Source organism: Halichoeres trimaculatus, unplaced genomic scaffold (genome assembly GCF_033239565.1).
Source record: "Halichoeres trimaculatus isolate MK-OKI-2021-1 unplaced genomic scaffold, fHalTri1.1 fHalTri1_scaffold_22, whole genome shotgun sequence".
Taxonomy (NCBI): Eukaryota; Metazoa; Chordata; class Actinopteri; order Labriformes; family Labridae; genus Halichoeres; species Halichoeres trimaculatus.
Genome location: NW_027437200.1, coordinates 17560933 through 17582158, shown reverse-complemented (window position 1 = coordinate 17582158; position 21226 = coordinate 17560933). Strand labels below are relative to the sequence as shown.

At 38.5% G+C, this 21226-nt stretch overlaps 2 protein-coding genes across 3 annotated transcripts; one reads left to right on the top strand and one right to left on the bottom strand.

Moving 5' to 3' along the window:
• Positions 1–835: 835 nt before the first annotated feature.
• Positions 836–15116, top strand: slc7a7 (solute carrier family 7 member 7). 2 transcript variants are annotated; one of them, XM_074699401.1, is made up of 11 exons: positions 836–984; positions 1529–1577; positions 5399–6019; positions 10398–10523; positions 10627–10771; positions 12447–12570; positions 12646–12749; positions 12856–12952; positions 13067–13216; positions 13319–13502; positions 13593–15116. In XM_074699401.1, exons 3-11 carry the CDS (start codon positions 5527–5529, stop codon positions 13661–13663), a joined length of 1494 nt encoding a protein of 497 aa, XP_074555502.1. In that variant the 5' UTR covers positions 836–984; positions 1529–1577; positions 5399–5526; the 3' UTR covers positions 13664–15116. The 2 variants fall into 2 exon arrangements, with proteins under 2 accessions (XP_074555502.1, XP_074555501.1); XM_074699400.1 differs by having other exon boundaries at positions 1529–1641.
• A 150-nt stretch (positions 15117–15266) lies between these two features.
• On the bottom strand, positions 15267–20380 carry oxa1l (OXA1L mitochondrial inner membrane protein). Its single transcript, XM_074699402.1, has 11 exons — positions 20196–20380; positions 18297–18431; positions 18069–18164; positions 17694–17988; positions 17461–17604; positions 17299–17384; positions 17051–17215; positions 16863–16967; positions 16607–16769; positions 16435–16515; positions 15267–15527 (listed from the first exon to the last, which is right to left on the bottom strand). Exons 1-11 carry the CDS (start codon positions 20304–20306, stop codon positions 15421–15423), a joined length of 1488 nt encoding a protein of 495 aa, XP_074555503.1. The 5' UTR covers positions 20307–20380; the 3' UTR covers positions 15267–15420.
• Between the last annotated feature and the right edge of the window lie 846 nt (positions 20381–21226).

Sequence of the window (21226 nt, the reverse complement as noted above, 5' to 3'; positions counted from 1 at the left end):
TGTTGGGAGGGATAATAAATAAGGTCTAAAAAAAAAAAAAAGGAGTAAAAATTAGCACCACTGTAAATATCCCATCTTTGACCCAAACAAACACCTCGAAATAAACAGGTATTGACCCATGTTAGACACAGTAACTCTTTTTTTTCTAGTTTCTTTGCAGTATTTTTTAAATACACAAGAGGGCGCTATCGTATATGATTTACGGTAGTCAGTTATCGATTGATTAAGCCAGGTTGACACAACGTAACTTGGATTTATCCAACCTAGTCACTTTATAACTGTTTAGAAATTATTATTATTATTATCATTATCAGACATTTTTGGAGAAATTAAGTTGAAAATGTGTTGCAGTAAAAAAAAAAAAATATTTTTTTTTTATTTTAATTTTTATTTTATTTTTTAAAAAAATTTATTATCATTATTATTATTATTATTATTATTATTATTATTATTATTATTATTATTATTATTATTATGTGCTATCATGTGATAGTTTAAAAATGAATCGTAAAGACGAAGCAACAAATCAGTGCAAACTGACTAAATGTGTGACTTTCAAAGCTAACGAATTTGATGATTCGTTTATTTTGTCGTTATGTTAGCATTTTCTACGTGTCCAAAAATGTTGCTGTGTCTCCTTTTATTCATCAAAGTGATTCTGTTAACAGCTAATTACCCACCCACCCCACCAGTTTTTTTTTTTTTTTTTCGATCGAAACTCGCTCAAAATAACACAGCCCCCTCCTCCTCTGACTCGTTTCCTTAGTAGTAAACGTCAGACAGCAGAAGCGCATAAAAGCAACAAGTTCATCTCCTCAGTCACAACAAGCGGAAACGGGCGGAGGAGGAAGAAGAAGAAGACGCACGAGCGCGCGTCCGATTGGCTGTGATAGTGAGACAGCGATGAAAGCACGAGCTCAGCGGGGAAGGTGAAGAAGTCAGAGCCTGATTTCACTGAACACACGACTGACACGGCAGGAAAAGGTGTGTTTTTGCTTATTTTTCATAAAACAACAGTTTCTGCTTTCTGAGTTTACAGCCACCAGTCACTCAGGTGGAAACTCGTGCAAGACAGGTGAAATTTATAACACGAACTATCAATTATTAACTTGTAATGTCCATCCACGAGTACATGATAGTAATTTTGTTCCCAGAATATAAACTCTATCTTTCCTGTAGAATCAAATAAAGCTTTCTCAGACTTTTAAAAAGCTCTTTTAAGATGAGAAATTAAAATTGCTGTATTTAGATGTTGTAGATAGGAGCCTATCATGTGCTCCCACCACTTTATTCCTCTTATTCATGTCTTAGATTAAGATGGAATAATGTCAGTGGTAAGACAATAAAGACTCAGAGATAAATGTGTAAGGATCCAGGATGTAACCTTGAGAAACCCAGCTCGTGAAGAACTACTTATCAGCACTTTTTGGACCTTGCTCTCCCTCTGTTATAGCCTCACCTCTCTGTGTCTCTAGCAGGCGTTTGATCACATGCAGGAACACTCCATCTACTGTCTTTCCTCCTTTAGAGTCACTCCTACGTCGACCCACGTGCTGCTGATCTGCTGCTGCCCGAAGGTATCTGGGCTCTCAGTCACTCTGACCTCTGACATATTTGTCTCTAATGATCAATTTCTTTAAGGTAACTCAGGTTCTTTAATGATTTTTCCTTTGTGTCTGTTCTCTATCTCCAATCTTCAATGACTCATTTGGTCTCTTCTATTTCCTATCTTAAGATCAATTTACATCCATACACCTCTGTCTGTCTATCTAAGGGTTGTTTTCCTACCTCTGCTCTTTAGACCTGTGCAGTTTGCTTATCAAGAAATCTTTAAACAGCATTTTTAGGGTGAAAAGCCACTGAAGCTAGACCTTGGGTATGCTAGGGCCAGTTCATTTATATCTTGATCATCTTTAAACATACCTTTAAAATATGCATTTTGACCAGATTTAGATGGACACCAGATTTTCTTGGATTGCATTTTCCTTCTAATTTCAAAACTTCATTGACTTTGACTTCACTCTGAGGCAGTTTCTCAGTAAAGCGACATTAACTGATCAAAGCCGGACACTCAGGAAAGTGAAGGTTAAAGATATGGCGGGAAGATAATATTATTACAGATTAAAAAGATGACTAATCAGCATTCTCAATTGGGTGACCTTCATCTTTGGGCTTTGTGATGCCTCATGAGAAACCAATGGGTTGTTCTTTAACGACTTAACACTTTAAAATCACTGCAAACTTGGCCTTACATGACCATTTTGGTACAAAAATGTATTGACTTCTCTATGAATTCTCAATGTCCTAAATGTTGATTTCAAAGATGTTATATATTTTTTAAAAGCTTGAAAATGCCAGTCTTACAATATGTCAAACTTGTTGTATGGCTATGTGATGCTTCCTAATACTGTTGCTGTAGTTAAGGAATAAGTGATGGTGACTCCGTTAGTCGTTAATATTCAAAGATCGAAGGTCATGTGACTACTTCGCAACATTTGAAAAACTTTTTTTTACTTCTACATCAAAGCCTGACAGTACAACTATCACACTGTAACTCTGCCCCCAACCCCCAGAAAGCTGTCATTGAAAAACAAAAGAAGAAGAAAGCATTATGCCAGGTAGAAGTAAAGAAAATATAGTTATTTGAGATTGAGGACCAAAGGAAACCACAGTGACTGTCAGCTGTTAAAAGTCTTCGTGAAGAATTTCTTTGACCAAAAAACTTTGTTGGGATCAAACTTGCACAACACTTTAAGAGACTGATGGATTGATCATCAAATAGTTCCAGGGCACTACTTGATTAATCATCCAGTTTTTCCAAGTGGCTATTTGATCAATCGTTGAATAACTCCTCCTAGTGACTATTCAAGTGATCATCCAGTTAATGACTCTTCAACTCATTGGTAAAAGGTACCAAATAGTTCCTGGTGACTAGTTGTTTAATTGCTGAATAGTTCCTGCCGCTCAGTACATTAATCATTTGATAGTTCTTAGTGACGAGTCCATCAATTGTTGAATAGTTCCCCTTGACTATTCCATTAAACCCCAAAAGTTCCTGGTTCCCCTTCAGTTAACTGTTAAATAGTTCCCAGTAGAGATAGGCCGAGTATCGGGGCCGATGTTTGGTATTTCGGGGCATATCAGCATCGGCCTTTTTTAAAATCCGACAGCCGATATGAAACCCATACAAAACTGTGTTGTTTTGGCTCTGATGCTTCTCTGCACAGATTTTCTCCTTGTCTACTCTGTGGAAGCCCTAGATGGTCGAAACATCTAAAATCAGTCATGTAAAACCAAACAGAAAATTAATTCAACTGTATTACATGCCTCTAAAAGGCAGCACAAACTCAATTCTGTCCAGTTTTATTGCAGTTACATAAAAATTTTTGAAAACTTTATTTACTGTAGAAAACTGAAGTAATTTATTTTTTAAGTTTTAATTTAAATTTTAATTATTTTTTTTTTAAATTTAATTTAACTTTTTATTAAAGTTAAATGGGAGCTGTTGGATAAACATATGCTTGAAGGCATTCGATTGCAGTTAAGTGTTGGAGTTTGTATTGTTCAAAATAATATTTACGCCAATAATTTCACTTTGACTGCAAATGAATATTGGCTTCAATTATCGATTATCGGCCTCCTTGCCTACTAAAAATCGGTATCTGCCCCAAAAGATCCATATCGGTCTATCTCTAGTTCCCAGTGACTATAACAATGATCATTTAATAGTTTCAGGGGACTGGTCGATTAATCGCAGAGAAGTACAAATGGTTTTTGATTAACTGTAGAATAGTTCCTGATGACTAGTTGTTTAAGTGGTAAAAAGTTCCTGCTGTCCATTTGATCAATCATCAGATAGTTCCCAGTGATGTGTCGGCCATTTGTTTTATAGCGCCTAGTTCCTGTTCATTCCATTGTTGAATAGATCTTGGTGACTTCTAATCAACTGTTAAGAAGTTCCTGATAGGGATGGGTACCAAATTAGGTACTTTCACAGAGTATCGATTCACGTAAAACTAAAAGGTACCATGTTTAGGTACCTAAATGTATCGTTGTGACTGTGAGAGAGTGGAAGAGCAAGCAATTTTCCATGGTGGACATGAACACAGCATTACAAGGTTATATACTTAAGGATAAATATGTGAAGTTGAATTTTTTTTTATACATTTTATTATTAAACAAATTGATATTTTTTACCACATAAACACAAAAAAGTACCAGAAATTGGTACCGTTGAGTACCGGAACCAATTGCCGGGTACCGGGCATTGGTACCGTATCGTTTCAAATGTGAAAGGTACCCATCCCTAGTTCCTGATGACTAGTTGTTGAATAGTATTAATGCTTTAAATGTGTTTTATTACTTTAGTTAGCAACTTCTGTAATGATGCTAGCATTCTCTACTGTAACGAAGTAAATGATGTAAACTTGCACGGATGACCCGTTGTATGTTTGGTTGTGTTTTGGTTTAGATAGAAGGTTGTGTCAGCCGGAGCTCAGGCATGTAGATATTAACCTGCAAGGGACGTAAAGCTGGTGGTGCTAGCTCTGCTAACCTTAGCCACACTTAGCAAAATTAGACGTAGATTCTGAGATTCCACGTTCAGCCATGCTAAGCAAATATTTTTCAAATTTAAGATTCAGTCAAAATTTAGATTCACTTTCAAACAAGTCGAAATATCTCTAACAGTTTATTTGTTTCCTTTTATTTCACACTCAGAATGTGTTGTTTGAGTGATAATACATAGAAACTTAATAACATCATACCCCTGAATTCTCAAAAACAGTTTGTAACGTAAGTTCTTCACAAAGTGGGTTAAAGTGGTGAAAGCAACTCATAGAGGAATTTGAACACAACATGTGTGTGTGTGTGTGTGTGTGTGTGTGTGTGTGTCATTACCTTGTTTTATTCAAGCTGAGCATGATGAACTTTGAAAAACATGTGACTAACCACGGTGCTGACTCCCTCACTCTTCGTGTGTGTGTGTGTGTGTGTGTGTGTGTGTGTGTGTGTGTGTGTGTGTGTGTGTGTGTGTGTGTGTGTGTGTGTGTGTCAGTCTGTGATTCTGCCTCAGCCACACGTTTGGTTACTAATGAAGAGCTGGTGTTTTCAGGCATGTTTGCTCCTCTCCCTCTCTGTCAATACACTCAACCTTAAAAGGCTATTTGCCGTGCCGGCTAATGGTTCTGCAATCTACAAAACTGTGCATCGCGTGTGTACCTATGTGCTATTATGTCATTTTTTATGCATGTATATCTCTGCATTGCAGCCTGTGAGACATAAAATTGACTATATGTGACTGGATGTGGTCAGGATTGAGTAAAAAGGTCTTTTCTGCTGTGACTAACATGTTCCCATGATAAGAGCATCGCTGATATGAGCTGTGATTCTTTTTCAGATGGCAGGAGAGGATAGTTGAAGAGTTCAAGTCTTCGTTCTCAAGCCAGAAAAAACTCTCTATTTTTGCCTCTCGGGAGGACGTTTTCTAATTTCTCAAATAAAGAAATCATCAAACAGAAACGAACAATGGCGTCTTACAGCCCCGCCCCGACGCAAGAAGCAACTAACGGTGGGCCCCAGTCTGTGAAGTCTGACGGGTCCAATGAGTCCATGAACCTAAAGAAGGAGATCTCCCTCATTAATGGAGTCTGCCTCATCGTGGGGAACATGATCGGGTCAGGGATCTTCGTCTCGCCAAAGGGTGTCCTCATCCACAGCGCCTCCTACGGCCTCTCTCTGGTGGTGTGGACCATCGGGGGGATCTTCTCCGTGTTCGGGGCCTTGTGCTACGCCGAGCTGGGGACCACAATCACCAAGTCTGGAGCTTCCTACGCCTACATCCTGGAGGCTTTCGGGGGCTTCCTCGCCTTCATCCGCTTGTGGACGTCGCTGCTGATCATAGAGCCGACCAGCCAGGCCATCATCGCCATCACGTTCTCCAACTACATGGTGCAGCCTATCTTCCCCACGTGTATCGCGCCGTACATCGCCAACAGGCTGCTGGCTGCTGCTTGTATATGTAAGTAGACAAACCCAAGTGTGATTTGCTAACAGTGCGTATGAGTCAGTGTGTAGGAAAGCACGTGAGCGTCATAGACTGGAGAAGTGAAAATTGGTGACACTACTGCTTCAGTCAGCAGGTCTGAGGCGGAAAAACTCAGACAAGCAACCGAAACAGGAACTGAGTGACCCTCAAAACTAATGCAGCCGTGAGGAAAAGCGACAAAAAAACTTTGCTCAATCTCAGCTTTGATTTAGAAATCCAAGCCCACACAGGAGCGCTTATGTCACCTCTTTTATCTGTGAGAAAACAGGAAGAGATTCATGAATTCAAAGGTAACCTTAGTGCGAGGATGCACCAGGAACCATTGAGGTAACTAAAACACAGCGGGGGGCCGAGTCACTGAAAGAGCAAAGCTGACAAACTGATTTAATCTTACGAGTGAGAAATTCACAAAACTGCTCACTGTGGCAACTGAAATACCAACGCTCAGGCAACGAGGTCGTAGAGCAAGCCATCAAGGACAGAGAAAAGGAGATATCACGCAGTCAAGCCCTGATAATCCAGATAAAAACATACAAATTGTGCTTCTTTTGCAATAAATATTACTCACTCATTCACCTAAGAGGCACACACGCATGAACACACACTTGAAGGCATGCACCGATAAGCTTTGTTCAGGGAAGGAGGGCTGATAGCTGCGAGGTAAAGTCCTGCAGGGAGACTCTGACCTGAGAGGCTAACGGGCTACTGACAGCTCAGCACAGGAGGGAGGATTAACACTAAACTAAATACACTTCCTGTCGGGGGAACTTTCACTCTCACAGAGTAACTGCTCCTCTGCTGCCAAATAAACCCTGACAGTACACCAGAGTTTCAGCAACAACAGTGTCAGTTTCAAGTCAGGATTATGAGCTTCTGCTCTTTGGTCACACTGCAACGGTTAAAATTAAACATTTTCAATAAATACAGTTCACATTCTGTTTCCTTCTCAGTCTCCTGGAAAGGTTTCAGTTTTGAAAAGAGGTCAACTTTTATTAAGGCCTGCTTTTGCCATGTTTTTTTTAATTAAAAAAAGCAAAAACACTGTAGTAAGAAAAAAGGGGCAACAGCTTTGGGGACATAAACAATAGAATCTTGTTTATTATCTCCTTTTGTTAGAGTCTGAGTTACAACGTTTCTGTTACATATTAAACACCTTACTACAAAGAAAATAATAATAATAACAATCAACCAAATTAAACCTTTCTTCTTCTTGGGTTGTGATTGAGCAAAGCAGTAACTCCTGGTCCAATAAAACAAAGCCATTGCACAAGTATCAAAAACTGCAATACATCAAGTGTCCACTGGAGGGTGGCTGTTAAATTACAGAAACTAAATACACACCAATTCAAGTTTTAGCAAGACGATGAGGGATTCTTGGCGAATCTGAGTGGAGCCGGGTGACAAAAGATAAATATATATTTTTTCTTTCGAGAGTCTAATCACTTCCTGACTCTACCTCCGGGCATATTTTACAATCTCCGAAAAAATATACGAGAACAGCAGCTGTCAATCGATAAACCTTACGGAAAGCCTCGTTTTTAACCTCGTATAACTAACGAAAACAAAACTTTTCAGAAAAAGAGGACTTGAATACAAGAAAGCCAAATGATATCTTCAAATCACTACAACAATCGGACCTGAGAAACATTTTTACGAGGTGTATTAATTTTTTAAAGTTTGACCACAGCTCATCTGGAATGACTGGAGAGACAGATTTTTTAACCTATACTGCAGCCAGCCACTGGGGGGAGCAGTTTTTTTGCCTTTTAGCGTTTTTGTGAGATGACGTCCAATTTTTTTTTTTTTTTTTTTTTTTCACAGTTTACGGGATTCTCAGTCTTTTGCAGCCAGCCTCTGGTGGACTCTAACTTTTTATTATTTAAACTCTTTTAGCTTTCAATATTTACATTAAGGGTCAAAAATCCCCTTTTTAAAATAACTGAATGATCTAAAATTTAAAGTGATGTTTCAGCAGTTGATACTTAACTCCAGATATCAAAGTCTGGGAACACGAGAGTTTTCTGTGAGTATCTGAATTAGTTATTGAAGATCTCTGTTTCCCTGCACATGTGAACCACATATGACCTCCACACCTGATCTCACACCTCCCACCCTTCTAACCTTCCACTGTCAACACACCACTCCTTTACTCCTTGTGTGGCGGACTCTCCTCTCCGTCAATCCGCACTGGTCGCCTCCGTCCGGCGTGTTGTGTTTTTGTTGTGTTAGACCGGAGCTCCTGTTGGGAAGGGACCTGTTTTGATCCAGGACCTGTCACTGCAGTGGAAGATGATAGCGTTGTGAATCCTTCCCTCGCTGTTAGCCTCTGGTAGTCCATGTGGAAGAGAGGGTTGTGATGTAATCCTTGTTTTGGACTTCTCTTTAAATGTCCGTGTGATGTGGAGGTTAGTAGTGACTCGCTAAGATAAATCTGTGCCAAACTGGACGTGCGCTCAGCTGGTTTTCTTTAAGTCCTGACATTTTTGATAGATTTAACAAAGGAAACCTGAACACTGTTGTCACAACTCCTTTTTTTTGCTTCTTTAACCGTCAGTTTCATTTGTTGTATTAATTCAGTTCTTGAAAAGCCATGACAGGTCTGAACTGTACTTTTTGTTAATAGACAAAGAAACTCAACTATGACACAGGAATGAGTAAACACTCAGCAGCAACAGTAAAAACTCCCACTTTATCAGGTAAAACACCTCAAGCACAACCAGACTTTAGTAGATCTGCATCAACAGAACAGGAAAGATCAGTGAGGTTTAAAAATGATAACAACATGAGGAGTGTACATTCATTTTTAGATTTCATCCTTATTATGGGAAAATTATTTGCAAAAACAGGTCGCCAGAGATTGAGTTGAAAACCGTAAAGTTTTCGATTTCAAATTAACGCAAAATTTACCCATTGGCCCCCTGCTATTTTCAGAGCATCTTGAACGATCTTTCAAGACCCAAATATTATTGTTTTCTCTGACTTTGTCAGCACCAAAACTACCGAAGAAGAGTGGACTCTCTTCTTTTATGTCTCTCTTTCTGTTTTTGGTACAAAAAACAGACAAAACGTATTGTTACACAACGTCAATGGCAGCGAACACGAACATTTCAGTATTGGCCAGTTGATAAAAATGCGGAGTTGGAAATCTTCTCTTCTTCATGTATTCATTTGATTTGTCATGGCACTAAAATTTTGCAATGTCCAAGAATTCAAATTCCTTATTTGGGGACTTTAAGCAGATATGAGATTAAAATGTGATTAATTAGATTAATTAATTACAAATCTTGTAATTAATTAGATTAATTAATTACAAATCCTGTAATTAATCAGATCCTTTTTTAATTGTCTGACGGCACTAATCTTAACGCATCTTAATGTATCCTATAGCATTAAGGTATTGTGATGCTGCTTAATGTATAATGCTGTATTAAAATGCATTTCATCATAATGTATCATCTCCTTTTATACCTTATAGAGGTATAGCTTAATTTATCTTTTTGTGTTGCACTGTCTTTCTGCGTCATGTTGAGTCTTGTGGTGTGCTCATGATCATCCTGTTTCACATCACATTGTTTTGGATCTAATTATATTGTTTCATATTTTTGTATTGTGCCACATTGTGTCACATCTTATCATACAGTGTACAATGCATCATATTGCATCAAAGTTTATCATATCCTGTCGTATCATTGCATTGAATTGGTCATTTGGCAATTGGCATCTTGTTTCACTGAACAATATTAACCCACATTCTCACATACTATAGAGCAATACTATAACACAGATAATACAACTGAATCAATGAAGTGGATTTCCTTTATCTCATTATTTCTTTTTTTATGAGCTTTAGTATTATCTGCTGATGATAAGAAGCCATGGACAGATAAGTCACAGAACAAAGCATGAAAAACATGTTTCCCAAGAGCCTCAGCGCTTCCTCAAGTGACAGAGGGCCAAAAAAAAGTAAAGTAGCTCTTAAGACCACTTTTACTTTTTCAGGACATCCAGGAGAAATGTTTTTGTCCAATCCTTGAGAGCTTCCTAAAGTGCGCTTGACTTCCAAGATTGTACCTGTGTGGGTTAGCATGTGTGTGTTTGTGTGAGGTTGTTCATGCTGCACTCAGCTGTTTCCTGCTCTGAAAAACAACAGGCCAGTGTGCTTGAGTCAGCAGCAGCGTTTCCTTAAAGCTGTCGTACTCTGACACAGAAACATGCTGGCATGCAATCCCTTTACAGAGCAAATGTCACTCACCGTGGCTGTAAAACGTTTTTTATCTCTGTGTGTGCGCGTATAACAAGTATTTTTTTTATAAGTTTAATCAATTTGTGCTCTTTGTTTGTTAACAAACAGGTCTGCTGACTTTTGTGAACTGTGCCTATGTGAAGTGGGGCACCAGGGTCCAGGACTTCTTTACTTATGCCAAAGTCATCGCTCTCATCGCAGTCATCATCACTGGCCTGGTGAAGATTGGACAAGGTGCCTAAACATCTCATTCATCCTAAATTTACTGTACTGAGATAAAGTTACAGACTCTCTTGGTGGTTTGTTGCCTTTTTGTAACTTTGTTGGTGTTTTACAGGCCACACACAGAACTTCGAGGGCCTCTTTGAGGGTTCGTCTCAGGATCCAGGACACATTGCCCTGGCTCTGTACTCTGCTCTGTTCTCCTACTCAGGATGGGACACACTCAACTTTGTGACAGAGGAGCTCAAAAACCCTGAGAGGTAAAAAAAAAAAAAAAGATCAAAACAGTATTGTTTTTATCATTGTGATGCTGAGATGAACTGAAGAAGGATCAGAAAGGTAAAATTCTGACTTTCATCTCAGTATTCAAAGGTCAGACTATTGACTTAAACCTCAGAACGCCGAGATAAAGACTGAATCATACGTACTGACTCAGTAAAAGGTTAGGAATCTGAGAAAAGACTGATATACATTTAAGATTAAAGTGAAGGTATTTACTCATTGGTATTTAGACTTTACTGTCAAAATTCGACATCATTGTCAGGAATCTGCCTTTTTCTCAAAACTCTGACACGACTTTCAAATTTCTGAAAAATTATTATTGTAAATTTTTCTAAATTTTGTCTTTTTCTGATTTTTTTTAATTTTATTTTGTCCTCTTTTAAGCTCTAGCCTTTTTGTCAGAGTTTTGACTTATTTTCATAAGCACGTCATCCTCACCTATTTCTCCACAGCTTGTGGGTAACATTAGGCCTAGCACCTGTTAGCATCATCATACTTCAAGCTGCTAACAGCTGATATCTTGTGTGTAAACAGTGCTACAATGTTTACATGTAGGATCTCCAGAGACACACAGGAGCAAAAAAAGTGAAAACACCACAGCAAATGCAACCCGTTTGGTGTCCAAGATAACAAGATTTTTTTTTAAGAAAGGAGAAAAAGAACGATGAAGAGAGAGCTGCTGCAATGAGCTGCCAATCAAGAGGCGCTTAGCAAAAACAAAACCCCAAGGGTAACTTTGAAAAAGGTTATAGGTGTGCCCCCAGTGTTTTTTTTTTTTTAATTTTTTTTTTTTTTTAATTCTGGACAAAAACAAGCCAAAGGGTTTAACGTTTCCGTGTTACTAACACTATTTTATAAAAAGTAGGTAGAAACATCAAATGATGAACAATGAGGAATTCATTCCCCGAGTGGTATGATATAATGGCCCTAGGAGTTTCATTTATTGCTTTTTCATAATTTCTTTTTTTTTCTCAAAATTTTAAAGAAAACAAAGGGTTCAACCTTTTTTGTTTTTTTTTCTAGTAATTTTTTAGAATTAAAAAAAAAAAGGGGAAAGTTGTACGCCGAGGGGTTATTGACACCCAGTGTATCCTTAAACAGGCCCTACAAGTGTCTTTCTCCTTTTTTTTTTGTAATTTTTTTACCCCTAAATTTGAAGATTTTTTTCAGGATTTTGAAATGTTGGTAAGTTTGAGCCTTTATCTGCCACATCCCTGCTTTTATGATTGTAAAACATTTTCCTTTCCAGCTTTCTGACCACTCTTCATCCAGCTAATACAAGGGGGGTCAGCTCCTAATAAGGAACTACTTGATCCTGTAATTTTTTCAGAATGACTCATATTTGGGAGTTATGGCGCTGACAGTGTAGCTAAGGTATGATGTTATTGGAAGAAACCTGTAGTATGTTCCTCGGTAAAGACATGTTTAAATGTACTTAGTTACATTCCAGTTCTGAAGATTACTCATGTGACTGGATCACAAGCCTCTCCCACAGTTCCCAGGCAGATTAGGTGACAAACATGCGCACCCCACTCCCCTCGTACACTCACACCTATCACAATCTACCTCCTCAGGAGTTTGTGGTTAAGAGCAAATCGACCTCGTGTCTCATCTCTTCTGCTGCCCTCTGCTGTTTGTTTGTGTGAACTGCAGGAATCTGCCACTGGCCATCGCAATATCCATGCCCATAGTGACAGTGATCTACATCCTGACCAACGTGGCCTACTACACCGTGCTGCCGATCAACACCATCTTAGACAGCGATGCTGTGGCTGTGGTAAGTGCTTGTAAGGTTGTAGGATTTGCTCTGGAGGTTTTATATGGTTTACATCACGTCATCTTCTCTCTCCAGACTTTTGCAGACCAGGTGTTTGGGATGATGAACTGGACCATTCCCCTGGCTGTGGCTCTTTCCTGCTTCGGAGGACTCAACGCTTCCATCCTTGCCTCCTCCAGGTAAGGGATCCAGTTTGTCATAAACCGTACGGTTCAGCTCTCCATCACTCCACCCTTTGTCAGTCATTCATCACCACTCTGTGGCATGTTCTTTGTGTCTTCGAAGGCTGTTCTTTGTAGGCTCCAGAGAGGGTCACCTGCCAGACGCCCTGTGCATGGTCCATGTCCATCGCATCACACCCGTCCCTGCACTGCTTTTCAACGTCAGTCCACCACCCTGTTGTCCTTTGTTTGGTTTCACATTTGTTTTTTCATTCACGTCTTTTGGTCAACTCTCATTCCACAGTTAGATTTAAAATGTTTCTTCTCCTCTGCAGGGCATCATGGCTCTGGTATACCTGTGCGTAGAAGACGTCTTCAGGCTTATCAACTACTACAGCTTCAGCTACTGGTTCTTTGTTGGTTTGTCCATTTTGGGGCAGCTGTATTTGCGCTGGAAGCAGCCGGACAGAAAAAGACCACTAAAGGTAACTGTGCCAGACTGTTTGCAAATAAACACAAGTCGGAAACGAAGCTATCTTATCCTACATAAGATTAATTTTAACTCATGATGTGTTTTCCTCCCTCAGCTCAGCCTCTTCTACCCCATCGTTTTCTGTCTCCTCACCGTCTTCCTGGTGGTGGTACCGCTCTACAGTGACACCATCAACTCCCTGATCGGCATCGGCATCGCCCTGTCAGGAGTCCCTGTTTATTTCCTGTGCTGCTACACTCCAGCCAGCAAGAGGCCGCTGTGGATACGGAGAGCTATCGGTAAGAGCTCTTATCTAAAACTGTTGGCCTGAAATTAAGTTTCACTGGAATGAGGCTCATAATATATAAACGTTTCTCCTTCTCTTCCAGCTAATTCCAGCCTTTTGATTCAGAAAGTGTGCTACTCCGTCCTGACTGAAATGGACAACAAAGACCAGTAGGTGTTGACACAATCTGAGCGGAGACTGACGACGCACAAAGTACAAAACCTGAACTCATCGTAGCTCTTTGCTGTTGCCGATGGATGAACGAAACATTTGGGATTTGAGCTGGACTCGGCTATCTGACCCATCATCAGCTGATGATAACGTTGATGAAAAGTGAAGATGATGGCAAACGGGTGCCTGATTTTCGTCACATAGAAGAAGTCACTCCTGAAGAAATCTACACCTGTTGTTTAAGAAACCTTTAAGTAGATTTATTTAATTAATATATAATTAACTTACAGAAATGTACTACATCCTTTTAAAAAAAAAAACATATTTGTACTGTTATGGAATATATTTAAACACACATGCACAGATTTCACAGTTTTACATCTTCACGTCAAAGCAAACACAAACATTAGCATACACAGTGACTAAATTAGAATGGACAGCTTTCTTAAATGAAGAAAGTGCAAATTTTATATTCAGTATGTCGTATGCTGAGGCTAACAGGTCAGATATGACCCCCTACTAGTAAGATGAATTGTGGTTGAAGTGAAATCCATTTACTACACAAACCCGACTCTTTTAGGTCTTTCTAATTTTTAAGTTGGGGCAACAAAGCAGCCTGAATTGTAACTCTTTCACCCCATTACGTAAGGGATAATGTTTGTTAAGCTGACAGTTATAGAAATCCCAAATGGCATACATAAAAATATGTAAGTGCCAGAGTGTTAAAAACTGTTGCTCTGAAAGCTAGCCACAGAAATACCAGAAACCACAAAAAATGACGTTTTTACAGCAAAAATAAATATGTTCAAATAATGATTTTGTATTGAATACTTTTTGTCTGTATTTATACTAAATATGTTTTTTTGAACCTCGTCATTTTCAAAGTTATTAAACGTACGAGTTTTGACTGACCCCGTAGCTTTATGCGTAGAGGCTAAACCCCGCCTCTCTGCGTCATCAAAACCAAACTCAAACGAACTAACGTCCAGTTTAGCATTTTCAAAAGTGCTCCGTCGACGATAGCCCACACAACAACACCATATCAAAAATAAATAAGTGACGTCACGGATACCGCGTCGATGGATCGAAGAGTCTGTGGCCAAAACCTCATGACGACGGTTACTAAGCCACATCAGAGGGAACTGATAAGACGTCATATCGAATCAATCCGCAGAAACGAGTTCCGGCACATTCAGCTTCGTTGACGACACGAACCGTTAAAACCGTTGGTTCAGATTTTTCAATGTATCATTCACTTATCCCATGACGTATTAGCTTGTTGTCAAGGTTTTCGCGGTCATAAATGTAAAAAAAAAAAAACACGTCGGTGGCGAGTTTAGGAAAAGCACTGCAGAGACTTGGTTTTATTTCTAAAACTCACAAAAAATATCATTCACAAGTTGTTTTCACTGTATGATTTGGAGGCCACTGAAGGGCTGCTGTTTTTTTTTCGTTTTTTTTTTTTTACATTTCAACTTACTGTTTTTCTGCAGCGTCTGACTTAAACACAGACTGTCCACTTGAAGCTGTTTTTATAATAAAATTCCATGTTGACAACTAAACTGACTATTTTTCTGATTCTGTTTTGGAGTAACGTGTGTTAAGAAGTCACGAGACACAGAGATGTGGTTGTTTCGAGGCATATTTCTCAATTTAATCAGACTAAATACACAATGACAGCCATCTTCCACCATGATCTCTCTTTAATCCATAAATATTTACACAAATTATTTCACTGTCATTCTGTCAGACGATCTGATTTATCCAATCGTGTCCTTCCATGGCCTGGCTTTGCCATCATCTGGTTTGGTTTTTGAAGCAGCACTCTGCTGGAGGGGATTGTGGGTAAAAGTCTGCCTTAGTGGACCTAGGAAGTGAATAAAGAGAGATAAAGAAATTTGTCAGAAGTAAGATGGACTGAAAATGCCTAAACAAGAGAAAACAGTTAAAATGATTTATACTCTTTAATTCAAATTTTCTTAAAGAAAGTTTATTTTATGATGTATTTTTTTGTTGTTGTTGTCTTTTTAGTCTCTCTAAAAGTTTTTAATTAGAAGCTGAACTACTCTAAGGACACTAATCAAATCTAGTTTTATAGATGCAGTGACTGATTCTGACCAGAAGGGGGCACTATAGTCATTCTACAATAAAAAAACGAGACATTTTGATTGAACTTGCAAATTCGTGTTTTTTTCAGGTAGATAAGTCCAGTAAAAAAAAACCATTTTTTTCACATTTTTCTAAGTTTTCTAAATAATGTGAAAAATGACTTGTGTCAATAAACCCAGAATAAAAGTAAGTATTTAATGTTATTTATTTATTTGTACTTTTGACACTCTCTTTATTAGTACTCTGAGAATAAAGCCAGAATTTAGAGACACAAGTTTTAAATTCAGTTATCATAGAAATTTGAAATCGAGGTCACAATTATGAAGATATGTTAAAAAATTATTGTTATTTTTTTTACAGTCCTTACCAGCCAAAAAGTGTTTTATTGACATGATCATAATCAGTAAGAAATAGTTAAGGAAAAAAATGTTGAATTTCATCAATGGAATAATCTAGTTTTCTTTTTCATTATTAAAGTTGTTGAATATTATCATTTTCTTCAAGCAAATTATTTGGACAGTCTATTGTTTGAGGATTTTTAAAGTATGTTTCTTTAAAATTGACCAAAAGTCAAATTCAAGAGAGCTGTTTGCTGCACTCTGCTGAAAATCTTAAAATGAATTTAAAAGTTCATCTTGAAGCTGGTCTAATCTTGTCTGACTGACCTTTGGCAGCGAGGTCCAGATGATTCTTGATTCTTCTTTCTCTCTCTTCCAGCTGCTGTGCCAGCTGAGCATTTTTCCATCCTGAGACACAAACCAGAAAACATTTCTGTGATCAAACTTAAAGAATGCCTGTAAGTTTCTCATGCTACTGGATGAACGTTTGAACACAAACCTTTTTTCATGCTGCCAATGAAGCCGTCATTGCTAGGCATGGCTGAGGTCGGGTGTTTGATCTTCTCTGGGATCCTGAGCTTATCTCTGATGAGTGGATGTCTGAGCAGGGCCACTTGCCCGAGGGAGAAGAGGTTTGACGTCAGCCAGTAGGTGAAGACGGCCTGAGGAGGAGAAAAAGGTTTTAGACACTGGTAACTACAACCAACGCAGATTTACACTCTGGAGGGAGACAGAAACTAATGTGTCAGACTGACTGTGGGAAAGTTGATCGTGAGGGGGAGGATGATGAAGGGCATGACTCTGAAGACGGTCTTCATGGCTCGCAGGTTGGGGTTATCGATTCCAGATTCTGCTCCTAACTATAAAGAAAAATAGAGCCATTAACAAGAGCATCCCACCAGGAATCTCTGCTGCTCCACAGGTTTGTTTTGACATGTCTGACCTCCAGGATGAAGAACATGGTTCCTGTGACGGCCAGAGGCAGGATGTAATAAGGATCTGCAAGCGTCAGGTCTGGAAACCAGAGTGCGCCTCCTGTCTGCATGCTGGGCACTGGGAGGTAGGCCATCTTCCTCAGAGCGATGAAGAACGAGATGAAGACAGGGGCCTGTGGGAGCAGACAGCAAGGTGATACAACCATTTTGTGGGTTTTAAACTGATTCAGGAAAGGGTACAGAGAAACAAACTCACCTGCACCAGCGGCACGAGGAAGCCCCGCAGAGGATTCACATCATGCTTCTTCTGGTACAGGTTCAGGTCAGAGTACGCTTTGGCAACTGTAACAAGAAATAAAACAGCTCAGTACAAAACAAAAACACTGCAATTAGAGTTGTAAGAGAAAAGAAGTCGTACAGTCAAACTTGTTCCCGCTCTGTTTGGCCTCATTCATCCTGTTGGTGAGTTTGGTCATCTCAGGGAGAACGTTGTTGAGCTTCGCCGCTTCCCTCTGGCCCTTCACTATGACAGGAAACACAGCCAGACGAGCAAACACTGTTCCTGTGAGGAGGAGAAGAAAAGGAGAAGAAGTTAACGCTGTAAACATTACATCAGTATCAAATGAGACTTGTTTCTAGATCTGGACTTACCTGCAACGATGGCCCCCCACCACGGCAAACCCAGATCTACGTGCATGAACTCTAAAAGGCTCTGTATCAGCCCCACAGGGGTGTGTCCGGCCAATCCCAGCTCTGCTAAACTCATCTCTGCACCCGCAGCCTGCAGGACCTCCACTGCAGTAGGTGCAGCGTCAGTGAGCTGTTCCACGATTGGCTGTGTTAAAACAGGGGCGGGGTCTGTGGACAAGAGCTCAGGTGGGGCAACCAAAACTGGTGAAGAAGGAGCGACATCCACAACAGGAGCTGTTATGGTTTCCATTGGGATCTACAGTTTTAAAATGAAAGGACAGTTCAACTTTAAAGGTCTTAGACAGTTGGTTCAGTTTCTAATGAAGCTATGGGTACCTGTTCTGTGATTGGCTGTGTGACGGTAGGGGCAGGGTCAGCGCGTAGAGACGCTTCCACTACTGGAGCTGTCATGCTTCCTTCCTCTGGTGGGATCTGGAAACATTCACAAAAACATTCAGATGGATTTAGAATAACTTTGAACAATAGGGCCCAGTTTTGTTGTTACATTTGAATAGATTTTTAAAACCGTTTGACCCTGGATTCCTCCCCTGAAAGCCAACTCACCTGTGAGCTGTTGTGCCTGACCGCCACGGCGCTCACCCAGAGGAAGTTCCCCTGCTGTCGTCGACCCAGCAGAGTCCTGGCAGTCTGACTGCGACATTCAGATATTGTGTGCAGATGGCTTCTCTGGAGAAACCGCTGTTTGTACACAAAGTGACAAAGTCAGCCTGGCAAACATTTACCATTAAGACCCTGATAACAGCAGCTGCTTACTTATGTTGCTAAATCATAAATTATGTGTTTATGTGTTCATATCTTACACACGTTTCTGGTTAAGAACTAAACCAAGGGTCTTCAACCTGCAGCTCTAGAGCCTCATGTGGCTCTTTGACTCCTTTGCAGTGGCTCCTTATAGCTTAAAAAAATATTATTGAAATAAAGAATTTTATTTTTTCTTACAGAGGGTATTGATGATTAATAATTTGCAATAAAGCTTTTGATTTTTTTTTTAAAGAGATTTTTGCAATTTTACTTGTTTTTGTCAAACTTTGGAAGTTCTGGGTTTTTTATTTTCAAATTAAGAAAACATTTTTTGAAATTTTTGGTAATTTCAATTTTTTAATGTTTTTTGCAAATTTCTTTTTTTTTTTTTAATTGCAGATTTTTTTTTTCCGAAAGTTTGGCAAATTATTTAAGTTTCTTTTTTTATATAATTATTGCAAATTTTTCACTTCAAATTTTTGTTTTTGCAAATTTATGATAGTTTTGACCACTTTTTTTGGTAGTTGAATTTTTTGGGAATTTTTGCACATTTTTAAATTTTATTTTTTGAAGAATTTTGCAAATGTTTTAAATTAAAAAAAAAAAGAAAAATTTAGCAACTTTTTGAAATGTTATAACTTTTGTAAATTAATGAAATTTAAGATATTAAAATTTTTCTCTCTTTTTTTAAACTGTCATTTCTTTTTTAATGAAAAACCAAGAAATCACATGTACAATTTTATAAAGACAAAAAACTCCTTTTTTTGGATAATTATTCACTAGATTTTAAACTTTTTGTCCCTATTGTGAAGATAAATTAGATTTTTCTGGCTCCTGAATGACTTTAATCCAGGTGAGCTGAGGGAAAATGGCTCCTATGACAGTAAAGGTTGCAGACCCCTGAACTAGACCATACAGACCTTATGTTGTGTCCAAAGATTTTCACTTGTTTTTATTTATTTATTTATGCCAACCGATATCCAGATCCAGTGATCAATTTCGTACTAACTTTAACATAAACTCAATAACATGCTGTTGACACAGAAAACCTGTAAAGCAGACTTTTTGTACCCAGGAAATTCCCAGGACGAACTGATACAGGAATCGATTAAAAAAACATCGGTAACAACATCGTTGTTTGAAAAGGCATTTCTGCCACTTTACAATTTTGATGCTTATTGCTAGCATCCATTTTAAAATGAGCGCATATTGTTCATAAACAGACACAAATTTTCAGTTTCAGCATCACTTTCAATTATGAAGAGTAATTTAATTAAATGTGAAAATCCTCACATTCGGTTTTCTTACCATTTCACACGGTGCCTCATCTTTATTGGAATAAGGATTTGCAAACATTTTTAACTTTATATTTATTTTTGCCCCAGTAACCGAAAAACCCCGAAGAGGAAAACAAAGGTCTATAACTGCAGTAATAGCACAACATAGCAGCTGGGCCTCCAAACTACCTGTACCAAATTGCACGTCTCTTTCATATAAATCGGTGTAATCCGTATTTGTTGCCAGATTTCAGATGATGCTCTCCGTTCTGCTCCAGTCAAAGTCACGCAGAAGGCACGCACTCATAACTGCGTCGTCCGGATGCTAACCGGCTAGCGGGTTAGCTTCAGCCAGTCCGTGTTTGCGTCCTCGTCTGAGAAGCAGAGCTCAACTTTTAGAGGAGAAACTGTAAAGAAGACTTACGTGATTCAACTGGTGTGAAAAATGGTGACTGTCGCTTCTTGATTTTCCAGTTTGTCTCAGAAAACACCTCACCAGGCAACACGGAGTCACCCCGTTCCTGATGGCTGCCATGATGGAAAATGAGCAAGCTACGGAAAGCGTGAAAAGACAAAACTCGTGGCCGTTTGAAACGCAAGAGTCTACAGGTCTATCATGGACCTTATCCACTAAAAGTGAGTACATATGCTTATATATGACAATGTACTTTTTAAAGCTAAGCTAAACTAAGCTAAGCTGCATGACACGTCATTTTGATCGATACGTTCTCAAGATTTAAAATCCAAAGTAACACTGATATACTTTGTTGATACGTAATTTTATAATTTTCCACCAGATGACGCTGTTTTCTATCTTTGGGGTAAATACATGTTATTTTCCTGTTCACCACTAGAGGGGCGTAACTCGCAACTCTGAGTGTTTGTGGCTTCTGGGACTTTTTTTATATACACTGTTATTTTTAAAATTGAGTTGAACCATTCTCTGTACAAACATATGGTACATTCCTAGTTAAATTAATACAAAACAATAGTTTTTATTCATTTTTATTTTTTTAACCCTTTTTTTAATTCCTTTTTGTTTGATACTTAGTATTTGTTAATTTGCTTGTGCAGAGAGTGTAAGGTTATAAAACAGAGTCAGTATCCTTGTACTCTTTTGGCAAATAATGGTATTTCTGTTTCAAAAATGTTTATTTTGGACATAACTCCCCCTAAAGGGCTGCTTTTAAGCAATCTGTTTTGCACAAATTAAGAATCAAACATGCATTTGTACCAAGGAACATGAAAACAAATGTACCATCTCTGGGCATAAAGTCAGAATTACAAAGATTCTCCTGTTAATAATAAAAAGTAAAATAAATGGTTAAAATAAATGAAATAAAAAGATACAATTAATAAAATAATTAAATAAATAAAATAAATGGATAAAATAAATAAAATAGATACACTAAATAAAATAATTTAATAAAATAAAAATAAAGTAAATAATATAAA

Coding starts and splice junctions, on each gene's coding strand:
- slc7a7 (XM_074699401.1), top strand. CDS start 5,527: ATGGCGTCTTACAGCCCCGCCCCGACGCAAGAAGCAACTAACGGTGGG. Junction 12,571..12,645: donor ACAGCGATGCTGTGGCTGTG/GTAAGTGCTTGT, acceptor TTCTCTCTCCAG/ACTTTTGCAGACCAGGTGTT. Junction 13,217..13,318: donor ACAGAAAAAGACCACTAAAG/GTAACTGTGCCA, acceptor TTCCTCCCTCAG/CTCAGCCTCTTCTACCCCAT.
- oxa1l (XM_074699402.1), bottom strand. CDS start 20,306: ATGGCAGCCATCAGGAACGGGGTGACTCCGTGTTGCCTGGTGAGGTGT. Junction 18,165..18,296: donor TCAGGCACAACAGCTCACAG/GTGAGTTGGCTT, acceptor GAATGTTTCCAG/ATCCCACCAGAGGAAGGAAG. Junction 17,385..17,460: donor GAGCGGGAACAAGTTTGACT/GTACGACTTCTT, acceptor TTCTTGTTACAG/TTGCCAAAGCGTACTCTGAC.